This window comes from Bos indicus x Bos taurus, chromosome 1, assembly GCF_003369695.1.
Source record: "Bos indicus x Bos taurus breed Angus x Brahman F1 hybrid chromosome 1, Bos_hybrid_MaternalHap_v2.0, whole genome shotgun sequence".
Classification (NCBI taxonomy): Eukaryota; Metazoa; Chordata; class Mammalia; order Artiodactyla; family Bovidae; genus Bos; species Bos indicus x Bos taurus.
This window is the reverse complement of record NC_040076.1, coordinates 114,738,902-114,751,755: the sequence shown is the minus strand read 5'-3', so window position 1 is coordinate 114,751,755 and position 12,854 is coordinate 114,738,902. Positions and strand designations below refer to the sequence as shown.

Genomic DNA, 12,854 nt, shown 5'->3' with positions numbered 1-12,854 from the left:
TTGGTAAACTACTTTCCTAGTTGTATTTTCTGAATCTTCATACAGATTAACTTAACATTTCAATTTAAAAATCATGTAATTAACATCCTGCATTCCTCAGAAGCACACCATTCTGCTCTACCTTTGTAGGGGAAATTTGAAATTGACAAATACATTCACTTAAATTTTACCTTATGCTGAAAATTGAATAAAAAATTTTAATTGGCTATTTATGCAATCATTATTCATAAATCAACCAATCTGATGTAAAGATGGCTATTATGGTCATTTCAAAAGTGATTTTTTATTTCGGTAAGTGGGTCCTACAGCATTATGTCTTCATATTTGTGAGTTACTGCACCCTGGCTAGTATTTTCATTGCTGCCTTATGTTTATTTGCTGCAAATCCCTCTCAAAACTGTGTGCATTGGTTTTAATGGTAATGAGGAAGATAGCTCAAACTGAAATTCAAATCCTGAAAGCTTTAGGGTTTTAGAGAGGTAGGATAAGGTTAACTCATTTTCAGCATGTGCAGCCTTCCTTATGCATGGGATGAAACATAATAGACAAATTGCAGCATAATAATAAATTTAAAACTTACCCTGGACAGTATTTAAAACAAATATTTCTGAAATTCCACATTATTCTTTTTCATTCATCTTTCATTCATTCTTTCCCAGTCTTCTGGCCCAACTGTTGGAGGATAATGATTTCATAGAATCTAGAATATTAAAGTTTGCTTGCTCTACTGTCTCAAATTACTGTCTCAGTTATCACTGATTTGTTTCTGTTGTCTTCCACAAGGCTTTGACTCAGTAGTGGTAGCAAATGACAGAGATCTTCAAGTGTCTTCATAAATAATGCCTATCAGTGTAACAGTACTCCACCTGAGACAATGCCTCCCTAGCTCTCTTCCCGAGTTTAATCATTGATCATTGCGCCCACAGTCTTAATTGTGATAACAGTCTAATTGCAGCTGTTACAAGGATGCCAGTGAAGTAATCTATGCTTCTCAATGGCAGCTTTGTTTTGTAGGGCCATCTCTGACAAGACGCAATTGGCAGATTTTTTCTAACAAATGTTCATCCCAGATGCTGCTAGTATGTAAATAGGATGTGCCAAGATTTAGATAGAAATATAAAATCATATGATATTTTAAAACCTAGGAGTCTAAAATAGTCTCATAGAAAGAACAGTAATTCAGTATATGGGAAAGTGCCCTGTGCTTGGTAAGATTAGGTAGATTTTCCAATGTTTATATGGCCAAGAGAACAGGTACTATCTATGTAATACTGATTTTAACGTTGTGGTGGAGCCATTGTGAACATCAGTGCCAACACCCCCTATGCAGTGTATATATCTCATTATCCCCCATTCAGGGTTTTTATTCTAATCCAATTAACCATTTTTGAATGTGAAATTTCATAGAACACTTGCCGGTCTGAGAAGTCCTGAAGGTTTAAAACATCAAGGAAAACCAGTCTGCTTTCTCAGATACCTTCTAAGTAATAAATCAGTTCGAGACTTTAAGAAAGTGTGTCCCATCTAAATGTTTTCTGTACATTTAAATTCCAAACTAAGGCAGTGCAGAAGTTCAGTTTCTCCTTATGCCTTATTTATATTGCTTGGTATCCCTCCAAATAAAATTCCTGTATGGTTGATCACAACCCCTTCCATTTCTGTGTGGTTGCTGCTGCATTGAACAGGGAAATAAATAAAACTAAGGGAATGAAATGAGTGCTTTGGTTTCATTGCATTGTTAAGTCAGTTCTGTGCGTTGAATTATTTAGCCTCTTAGTAAATTTCTCTTAATTATTTAACATGTGCTCAATTCATATGTTAAAAAGTCAGAAATAGCAAAGCCACCAGATGGCCAGTAACCAGATTAAAACAAAACAAATTGCAATATTATTTTTAAAAGAATTAAGCAGGTTTCCATTTTTTTTTTTAAATTCACTTTTATTTATAGGCAGCAATTAGGAGAAACAAAGTGTACCAGCACACAGTTAAACTGGCTTTTATTCTTCACTTGAGACTAGTTCTAATTGATCACTATGCTATTGTATGATTTGATTGTGCTGACAGTTACATGCCACTGTTCCCATAATAACAATTTTTCTTCTTTGTTCAAATGAATTTCCTAATTACACGTGTGATGGGATGTTTTAATTCTTTTCCCTTTTCAAATCCACCTTCCTGTTGCAATGCATGATGGGCAGGCTCAATATTGTGCATGACACCCGCTACAAGTGTTGGTAGGTGCCAGCTTTGTTTCTTGATTATCTTAAACCTATGGTGCACCTCACAGCCCCTCAAAATCCACTGCTGAGTTTAACTTGTATCTATTGGGCAAGTCCATTTCCTTTTTACTAACACCTGTCAATTAAATGCCATTTTCTATTTAATTGACATGGACTCACATAAGTGTTTTCTTTACACACAAGTTTCCTTTAGTCACCTTTGGTGGATTTTGATTGGACTATGAGTTCTGGTGTGTAAAAAAAAAAACAAACTATCTCATAAAAGTAATATATTGTGTATTTTTATAATAGTAAATAAGAAAACATACTTTTATTCAAAACCAGATAATTGTATATATGAAGTAAATATCTGTATTTTAACTTAGATTTTGAATGTCTAACTATGAACACTATATAAAATTCTTGGTGTTGACTTAGCAAATTAAGCCTGTTTGTGTCAATTTTCTTGATTTGATGGTAACAAGCTTTTTTTCCCCTTTTTTTTCTCTTTCATCCCCCTTCCCCCTCTCTCCTTGGAATGTTGTCCTGCTTTGCGCTGTGATTGCATGTCACTCGCTGGTGATGATGTCCCGTCACATGGCTTACTGCTGTGATAAATACCATGCCCAATTATCTCCTCCATGTTGCCATGGTTTCCATATTGCTACACTCTTCTGTATGTTTGCTTATATGATTTTCCCTCCGAAAGTTCCCATGGTGCACGGTGCTACGCCAGCCACTGTGTCCGCAGCAACAACATCTGCCACAAGTGTTCCCTTCGCTGCAACAGCCACAGCCAACCAGGTTTGCTAATTTACAGCTTTGTTTCTTAAAAACCAACTCTAATAGGGCTCAATCCAACAGCCCTTACGCACGTGGATTTCCCATTGAGGTCAGTGGGGAATCGTGTGTCCGTGAGGGCTGTAGAGGGTGCTTTAATAGCATGGGGTTTCAAAGATACCTCTTGTTGGCCTACACATTCTTTCTATGATGAGCAGCAGAATGCTTTTATGCCATTTATAAGTGCTCCAAAGTTGTCGCAGCTCCATTTCTAAAGCTACTAAAATGATAATTACACAAGCAATTCTCAGTTGGTCTCAAATCAAAATCATGCAGGTATTTTGACCAATCGAAATTATATCAGGTAGTGTATACAGATGTTGAACTACAGTACTGTACACCTGAAACTTACATAATAAAAAGTAATTTTAAAAATATAGGTGATTTTAAGGGTTTTGTTATAAGCATTGGATATATATATATATAGTTTCTTGCCTAAATTCTTAATAAAAAGCAAAACATTTAAATGTGCTATATATGCCACAAACAACCACTCTTGTAAATAGAGTTTGTTATAAATTCATTAGTTTTATTTGATAAGCAGATTGCATACTCAAAATAAGTTAAAATAAGTGTTCAAGTTTTGATTCTCAGTGATTTAAGTGAAAAAATAAAATTCGTAAGTGCTCTTATTTCTGTAACTACTCAGCATAAATGTTAGAGGGTTATGAAGGAAAGAAGAAGGCACCAAGTATAGCAATTAGAGTCATTCTGTGCTCCATACAAGTCTACATGGAGTGACAAATACACAGGGTTGTTTTTTAAGTAAAAGGAATATGTTTCAGAAATTTAAATTTCATAATGTAATTATTCAAAAGAAAATAATTGTTAAAATATTTGAAATTTAAAATCTGCATGGATTCAGCCAGCATTTTTAGCTCCTGTTTAAAATTATAGTCTAGAAAATACTGGTTGAATCAAAATCAAATTTATATAAAGTAGTTTTTGGCTTGAAAGTATAGATAGGTTTGTTATGAAAGCAAGTTCAATAGGGTTATCAGCATATGAAATATCTAGAGTCCAATCAAATTTCACATAATTCACAGACCAAGTTAAATGCAACCAAATGAATCTCAAAAACAAAACAAGCAGTATCAGATGGGTATCGACGTGTTGCCCCTTTAAATGCCATTTGAATGTGCAGTTATCACTATAAGGAGGAGCCAGCCTTGTTTCTGCAGTACGCCATGTACCATTGAAGAACTATAAACTATAAATATAGTCACTAAAAACTTTCAAAAGCAGCATGCCAAAGTGGATGTATTTTAAAGTTTCAGACAAGCTTTAAACATTTCTTGGCAAAGAATCATTAGTTTTTCTGAAGTTTGTCAAAATAGCCTTGGATTTTTACTAACACATCAGACTCATTTACAAGAATGCTAGATTGTGCATATGTGGCATGTTAGTAATCTATGGTGGAAATTTCTTAATGGATTCAATGCAATCCATTTATGGTGCAGTTCAGTGATGCTGCACTCTCTTGTGTGTACCATGTATGACTATAGAATTGCTGGTGTAAGCAGAACTACAGCAAAGCAAATTTCAACATGCCCTTGGCCACCTTGGTTGTAGGGGACACTTTACTTTTTGCATTGTGCTGTGACCATTTCATGCATAATCTTGGGTCTTCATACTGTTTGACAACCAGAAGAAAGAAAAGGGAATGGATATATATACACACATATATTATATCTACATATACATACATATGTATATGCCTACAGTACATTAGCGATGCTGGAAATAGCTGATGCCACAAAATGCAGCCTGCATGCATGCAGAAGTTTATAGCTGGCCCTTCATCTGCATCGATTGGTGTTGAAGGTCCTTGGTATGTTTCGACAGCCCCATCCTTGATGCTTCTACACTGTTGGGTGCAGCATCCTGTCCTGCAGCAGCAGGAAAAATGGTATGAGAAGCTTCATTATGCTTGGAGCACATTTTCGTGCCATTTGCCAGTGCTGTAAATTGTGTAAAGATGTCAGCTGAGAAATGGAAATAAAATAGAGACATACTAATTTACACTCCAGACTGTGGATTGTAATACGTTGAGGTAGTTAGTCTAGGACATCTAGATGGAAACAGCAACAAAATGCCTTCATGTATGCGATTTTACTCTTCTCCCATCAACCTTGCTGAAATGAGATTAGTGCCAGTTTAGAGATGAAGAAACCTAAGTATAGAGTAATAAAGTGCTTTGCTCACGTTTACACACCCAGAAATGGGTCACTAGGGGGTTGAACCTGTGCTGTGTTGCCTCTCCCCGTATAGCAGTCATCATTCTGGGTAGAGAAGAATTGGGCTACAGGAAAATGGCTGTTGGGATGATTGAAACAAGTCACCTCTATATTGGTTCCTTATTGTGTTTCCTGTCAAGTTTTGTAATTTTCTTGCCCATTTAAAATGCAATAAAATGTGCAATCAGGATTCAGGAATATGTTCTGAAGTAGACTTACATGCTTTTATCCGGTTCTTTTGAAATACTCCTTTATAATTATTACCTGGTATTTTTAACTTGGAAAAAAATGTTAGATACCATAAGTTGAATGAAAATGTAGAAATTGGTTGCACAAAAATAGGCAAGACCTTGCCTACTTTGCTTTCTAGAATATGGAATAACTGAAACCACAGGCGCGTGTGTGTAGGCCAACAAAAAGGGCTTCTTTTCAATTACTGCTCTGCATGAATTTTTGATAGTTTTACTTCTCTTACTTCCTAAAAACTGATAACATTTATAGAATAGTATTTAACACAAAGATTTTAAACAATGAGTTGCTACTTTGGCATTAAGTTTACATTAACTTACTGTTATGTTGATCAGATAAGGACTGTCACCTCACAGCTGAATTTCACTTTCTTAAAAAATTTAATATTAAGATGTTTTCATCTCTTGGTTGTTGGCTTGCTTGCATGGGTCATTCATTAAATAATTTTTTATTTGCTAGATACCCATAATATCTGCCGAACATCTGACTAGCCACAAGTATGTTACCCAGATGTAGAATTTTCATCACTAAACAGTAAGTTCATTATGTAATATTGAGTGTATATTCATGGTGTTTTTTTTTTTAAGATAACAATTATGTAATGCACTTAAAAAATTTTGCAGAATTCAAAAAAATGTACTTATATAGAACTCACGATTTTATCTTAGATGGGTTATGAGGAATTTTAATGTACGAATTTATAAGAAATATGCTAATGTCATTTAAATATGCATAATACTGAGGATATATACATTTTTAAAAATTTTGTACTAGAAATAAGCACAATCGTGAAGGGAAAATACAGCTTAAAACTAAATAGAAGGTATAGATCAGGGACTGGCAAGCTTTTTCTTTCAAGATGAGATAGTAAATACTTCTGGTTGTGTGGGCCATAGGGCTACTCTGCCGATATAGCATAAAAGCAACCAGAGACAGTGTGTAAATGAAAGGGTGTGCTGTGTCCCAGTTAAACTTTATTGGTGGTGCTAGTGGCAAAGAACCCACCTGCCAATGAGGAGACATAAGAGACACAGGTTAGATCTCTGGGCTGGGAAGATCCCCTGGAGGAGGGTATGGTAACGCACTCCAGTATTCTTGCCTGGAAAATCCCGTGGACCAAGGAACGTGGTGGGCTATGGATCATAAGGTCACAAAAAGCTGGACACACACAAAACCAGGCAGTAGTCAGGATTTAGCTTACAGGCAATAGTTTGCTGATCCCTGGTATAGGTCAGCATTTATTTTATTCAAAAATTGTCTTGCTAAATCCTAAATGAGAACATGTATCCAGTTCACCCCATGCTTCACCACATCAGGGTCATTAGGATATAAAGAGCCTAATTTAAATATATTCATGCATTCATATAGGAGAAGGCAATGGCACCCCATTCCAGTACTCTTGCCTGGATAATCCCATGGGCAGGGGAGCTTGATAGGCTGCAGTCCATGGGGTCGACTGAGCGACTTCACTTTCACTTTTCACTTTTATGCATTGGAGAAGGAAATGGCAAGCCACTCCAGTGTTCTTGCCTGGAGAATCCCAGGGACGGGGGAGCCTGGTGGGCTGCCGTCTATGGGGTCGCACAGAGTCAGACACGACTGAAGCGACTTAGCAGTAGCAGCAGCAGCATGCATTCATATATGCACACACATACACACACACGCACACATCTACCTGGATATTTGCTCAAATAGTTGGAAAGTCTTGTAGTTTCTTTTCAGACACACTGACTTGCAAAGATGACCATGTTTCATCCTTTTAGATCATGTTTTATTCTTAAGTATTCATTCAAGTTATCTACCTGCTCAGAATTATATTAGGTATTTCTTTTTATATTTAAGAAGAGCTACAATGCTTAAAACTGAATCTGGTAAATAAGATGAGTGATCATTCTTTCTTTGTTGCTTCTTTTCATTCATTTATCTGTGCATTAACACATTTATAAATGATTTTTTGTGTTATCTACTGTGTGTTAGTTACCAGGTCGATGAAATAAAGATTGACAGTCAGTGAGATGATGATGGAAATTTTAGCACTCTTTATTAAAATAAGAGAGCTTTGAACAAATTCCTCTAGGAACAAAGATGAAGGAGCAGATCTTCCTAACCGAGTCAGAAATTAAGTGAATTTGAACAGTAAAGGTTGATGCAGAGAGAAAGGAGATATCAGAGCCTTATAGAAGAAGGGACAGGATGTTGAATCAGGAGATGGTGTTAGGGAACCAGTTCAGAGGCCCTTGCAATAATAATCTATAGGAAGAGCTTGTCAGAGGATAAACTCATAGAGAAGAAAACAGACACAACTTGAAATAAAGGAATGATAAACTCAATCCGAGATGCACCACCAAAGATGTGCTGCAATCATGAATTAAATTACTGAAACTGATTTCTATTTCATAAGCTCTCTCAGTGCAGTTCTAATAATAAGGTTTATTATTCTGTATAATGTAATAGTACATCACTTTGTAGTATGTAGAGTTCTTCTTTAGACGTGTTAAAACCACATTTCAAGCTTTTATGGTCAGTTGGGTATGCATATATGTAAACAAGTTCTGTTTCTTAGCAATAATCCAGGTTCATAAAAAATACAAAATGGCTGTGGAGTTCATCAGTTAGCAAAACAGTAGATTTGTCAGTATTGAAACTCAAGCTCTTTAAGGTTCTGTTTATTTAACAAATACTTACACATTTTCATGAGAAGCTGCGATATTTAGAATGGTTTTTGAGTGGAGCAGAATGGTGATTTTTTAAATTCTCAAGTTGTATGAAAGCATAGTTGAATATGTAAAGATTCTATGGGAACAAATTTCATGTAACAGCTGGAATTATTAAGTCACAAGTACATTGTAATATCAGTTCAACCTGAATTTGTCAAGAGCATAAGGAATGATTTTTCTTTTTCTTGCCTTTAGGAGAAAAAATCCAAACTGCAAATTATCCAAAGCAGTCACTTAGAGTATCTTCGTTTTTTTTTGTTTTTTGGTTTTTTTCCGAACACATACTGTGCTAATCAAGCATTCACATAGAACAAATTGTGTTTAATAGGACTGTTTCATGGATTTTAATTTTGTGGGCCAAACCATTACTTCTGAAACCTATTAAACTTTAGAAAGAAGTAAAGTGAGTTGTAAATTCTGTCCCACAATGATAGTGCTAAAAGAGCTCTGCTGTATCATGCCCCTTGATTCTGCAAATGTATTTTATACTTTAAGCTGTGTATTGGCTGATATTTGTTCAGAGACTACAATTTTATGAAGCTGTGAGTGTCATTTTATTCTCAAAGAGACAATAAACACATTTTGGTCCTTTGTACCTGCGATGTGTTTTTTGTTTTTACATGAAGGTGCTGCTATTCCTGTGTTCACTCTTTAAACCAAGAAATACAATTTTCATGTTGAATGTATTTGAGAAACTGCTGTTAGATATTGTCTGTTTTAACAGAAGGTTATCTCTTTTTCCCTTGTAGATCGTACTAAAGAGGAAAGGACAGTGTGCTTGGTTAGAGTAAAGGACGAGGTCATTAGCCATATTGTATATACCGTCAAGCAACCACACACAAAAACCCCTCAGCCACAAGACATCCACATACTGCATGTTAACCAGAAGAAAAGACAACATGGAAACCCACTGCACACTGTTGCCTATACACTTTGTACATTTAATTGATATTTGTGCTGAGGTGATACTCCTGTCTAAAAGAACAACATTGTCTTTCTTTTCTAGCACAGAGTGATGCATTCAAATATGCAGACCTAATTAGTTTCCTATATATTCATGCCATCTTGAAAAGACAGACTATGGTGTAACCATGACTCTATTATGTATTGGTACGTCTGTAGACCAAGATATAATTTTTTAAAAATAAGTTTATTTCTTTCAAGGTTTACAAATAACAAAGGTGCACCTTGTATTTAAAATTGCCATTATAGATGAGAGCGTGCATGCACAGTCATTTTTGTTTGAGTAATATTTTTAATGTAATAGATTTTAAGATGTGGTGAGGGAGGGATCTGACAGAGATGAATGTGCCAAGCAAAACCACAACTGTGTATCTTTTAAAGCACATCATGGCTTTAAGTACCATGTTGTTAAGGATTCTCATGAAGTGCCATAGACTGTACATCAAATTAGAGTATTATTTCTTCAGTGTTATTGTTTTCAGAGCCACATTTTGTTGCTTATTTGCTAGTACTAATCAGTCAAAGGGCACCATTCTTTTTTTTTTGGAAACCAAAGCTGTCTCAGAAATGGCCGATTTAACTTTACAGTAACAGAATAGACAGCACAACACAGACTCTCTCAATACAGATAAACTCACACATACTGGAGATTATATATAATAGATATATATAAAAATTATTTTAATGCATTGTAGTGTAATATTTATGCCTACTATACTGTATAACACGTTATTCAAAAGGGATATGCCATTTCTGAGACACGATAACAAAAAAAAGTTTGAGGAAATTATTTTGCTTCTATTTATAGCTCTGTCAAAAGTCAGAAGACTCTAAATGCTTTGCAAAAATGGTTTCACATTTGCTTAAATGCTTCATCACAGTCACATTTAAAATAGTGACTCTAAACAAAGAAGAAAGCAGCACTGTCATCAGATGCATGATAAACCAAAATATGAAAATGGGAAATGTTTAATTAACCTAGTCATTGGGTGGGTTAAGTACATGGGTGAATTTTATATGTGATTTGTTTTGTTTTGTTTTGTTCAGATTTACTGCTTATAGCCTTAGAAAGCCTTTTACAAATTAAAAAAAAATAGATGTGCATTCAGTTTTTAAGAATGGATTCATCCAAAGGAATTCCTTTTTTGTGGTTTGGATGTTGCAGCTAGTAAAGGATATTTTTGCTCTGTTCAGCAGTTCTAAAAATTGCTGAAGTAGGGGCCAGGTCACTGGTAGTTCTAGTATGGAATGGGAGAAGTGAAAGTTCAGTTCTAGAACTTTCCATACTTCCAAGTTTACTGCAAGTTTTTATGCTTGAGAGAGATGCTTTCTAATATAAGACTGATGTGTTGATTTTACTGATTGTACTGTACATCTATTAAAGCCTTAGATTATTACATTACGGGTTGGAACCCATACCAATGTAATTTCAATCGTGTTAAGAGAGTAATGGTGACTCCACATGTTATTGTAGTTAGTTACATTATAGAATATTACTTATTTTTCTTGTTAAAGTGTAGTTTTTTCATTTCCTACATTTATTAGATTTCATTTTCTATTAACAATTGAATACCATTTCAGTTTATAGACTCTTGTTTTAGTAGATTTTACCGATGAACTTTTCAAAATACAAAAAAAAAGTAGTTTTTTCCTTCATAACATACTCAGTTTTGAATTACATGTAGTGTCATATGAATATTCGTATTGTTAACTAAATGATTTATATTTTACTGATTTAATATTAAAAGTGTAAGAATGTCAGTCATTGTTAGTTCTTGTCTAGTTTTCATTAAAGAACAAAGATCTTTTATATGGATATCTTATAAATATATAATCATTGCTAAGTAAGAAGTTAAGTTGTTGCTATCGCAACAATCCTGGCAGACAATTGAGTAATATTTTGATGATTTATTTTGTTTGTAATTAGTTATTATAAGAAGATCTAGATCCTAGATATTAGAATAAAATTTATTTTCTACTGTATCCATTTCAAATGTTAAAGTATTGTTTAATATTTTTGAAATCCCTGAATATCAGGCCTTGTTATAAATAAGCTGCATAATCAATAAATAGAACAAGGGACTTTTTGTTGATAATCCAAATACTCAAAGTTTACGTAATGAGAATTATAGCGTGTGTGCAAACTCTTGAGGGTTGATTATGCTGCAATTTAGCATGTTGGAACGTCTAGAGAGAAGGTTGACTTTTTGCACTTCTGTATATAGTCAAAAGAGAGAAACCTGTATAATAGTAAGATCTTATTTTGAATAAAAACGTCTATAATTACAAGGAGTTTTGTTAAGGCTAATAAAATGACAGACTGAGCAAAATTGCTTGCAAAAGTGGCACAGAGTTAGCACTCCATACCCCTTCAAACATGTTGCTTTGCTTTTTTGTGGACAGCTTGTAGTTTGCCAGGATTTTTTCAGCTGGAAAGATATGCCATCCTTCCAAGATCTCATGACTGACAAAAACTCCATTGGGCCAAACCTGCCTGAAGATCATTACCAAAAATAGCAGGTCCTTCAACCATTAAGGTGAAATCATGGATCAGATATTCCTTACATTTTTCAAAAACTACTGCATGTTTAAAACTTCAACAAAACAACAACAAAAAAAAAAACGAGAGAAAGAACTATACTAAGGACATATACTATTCAAATCAGTTTCTGCCAATTTCAGTGGTTTACTGTTCACAAAAAAAAAAAAGAAAGAAAAAAAAATCTTCAAAACAAGTATTGACTTTCACAAAATTTCAACCATAAACAGGCAAACCAAACAGCACACCGTAGCTATAGTTGTTATGTGATTGTTTTTTAATTGCTGTAGGAGCCTGTTCTTTCAGCAGGTGAAAAAGATAAAACACAGTTCAATTTTCACGGTTTTAATTTTCAACTCAGAAGCACTCAAAAAAGCAAATGTGATAATGGGCACTTGTTTACTGAATTAGTGTATCCAGCCTTCACTCCAGCTGGTTATAATGTTGCACTTATCAGCAACCCTACACTTTCATCTGCTGAAAGGACAGGTGTGCTTGGTTTTACTATTATGTAATCACAACTTACTTTCTGCTTGTAGTTGCTTAAAATTATGTATTTTGTCTTGGGCTGCAATTTGTTTTATGCTTATTTTATTATTACTGCAGTAGTTGACTTTGCTGTATGGAAAAATAAAGTGAAATTGCCCTAATAAAACTTCTCTTTCTTAAGTATGTTTGTGTACCTGAGATTGAAGTGTTATTATTTGTGCGCGTTTCATGCATCCATGCGTGTCTGTCTTGACAAACATAATGATATGGAAATTCATCATCAGGTGTTAACTGACGACAACCGGGACCTTGACTCTCCTCCCCACTAGCCTCTCATGCCCAAGGGGAAAATCTGAATCATGTGTTGCCACCACTGCCCAGTGCTTTTGAAAAATCTTCTCCTTTCCTCTGACACTTCGACTGCTGTTTGATGTATTTTAGGTTCAGGAGGGGAGAACTCTTAAGGGGAAAAAAGAAATTCTCTTTATCAATTCCAAATCACAGTCTTTCTGTAAATGAAATTTTATTTGCCTAACTACCCCAGGAGACTGGCACTGGAAATCAGGCAATCTGAGGGAATATTTCAATAATGGAATAATGA

The 12,854-nt window shown here is 34.8% G+C and overlaps 1 protein-coding gene across 27 annotated transcripts in view; it reads left to right on the top strand.

Moving 5' to 3' along the window:
* Window positions 1–12,436, top strand: part of MBNL1 (muscleblind like splicing regulator 1) — a 222,293-nt gene extending 209,857 nt beyond the window's left edge. For 13 of the 27 annotated variants that reach the window (XM_027543281.1, XM_027543262.1, XM_027543337.1 and 10 more), the window contains 4 exons: window positions 2,199–2,234; window positions 2,929–3,023; window positions 6,005–6,079; window positions 9,012–12,436. In XM_027543281.1, coding sequence (XP_027399082.1) covers window positions 2,199–2,234; window positions 2,929–3,023; window positions 6,005–6,061 — 188 coding nt within the window. In that variant the 3' untranslated portion in view covers window positions 6,062–6,079; window positions 9,012–12,436. Of the gene's footprint in view, window positions 1–2,198; window positions 2,235–2,928; window positions 3,024–6,004; window positions 6,080–8,457; window positions 8,858–9,011 lie in introns of those variants that run through there. The other 14 variants (XM_027543424.1, XM_027543378.1, XM_027543419.1 and 11 more) reach the window with 6 other exon arrangements.
* The last annotated feature ends 418 nt before the right edge of the window (window positions 12,437–12,854 follow it).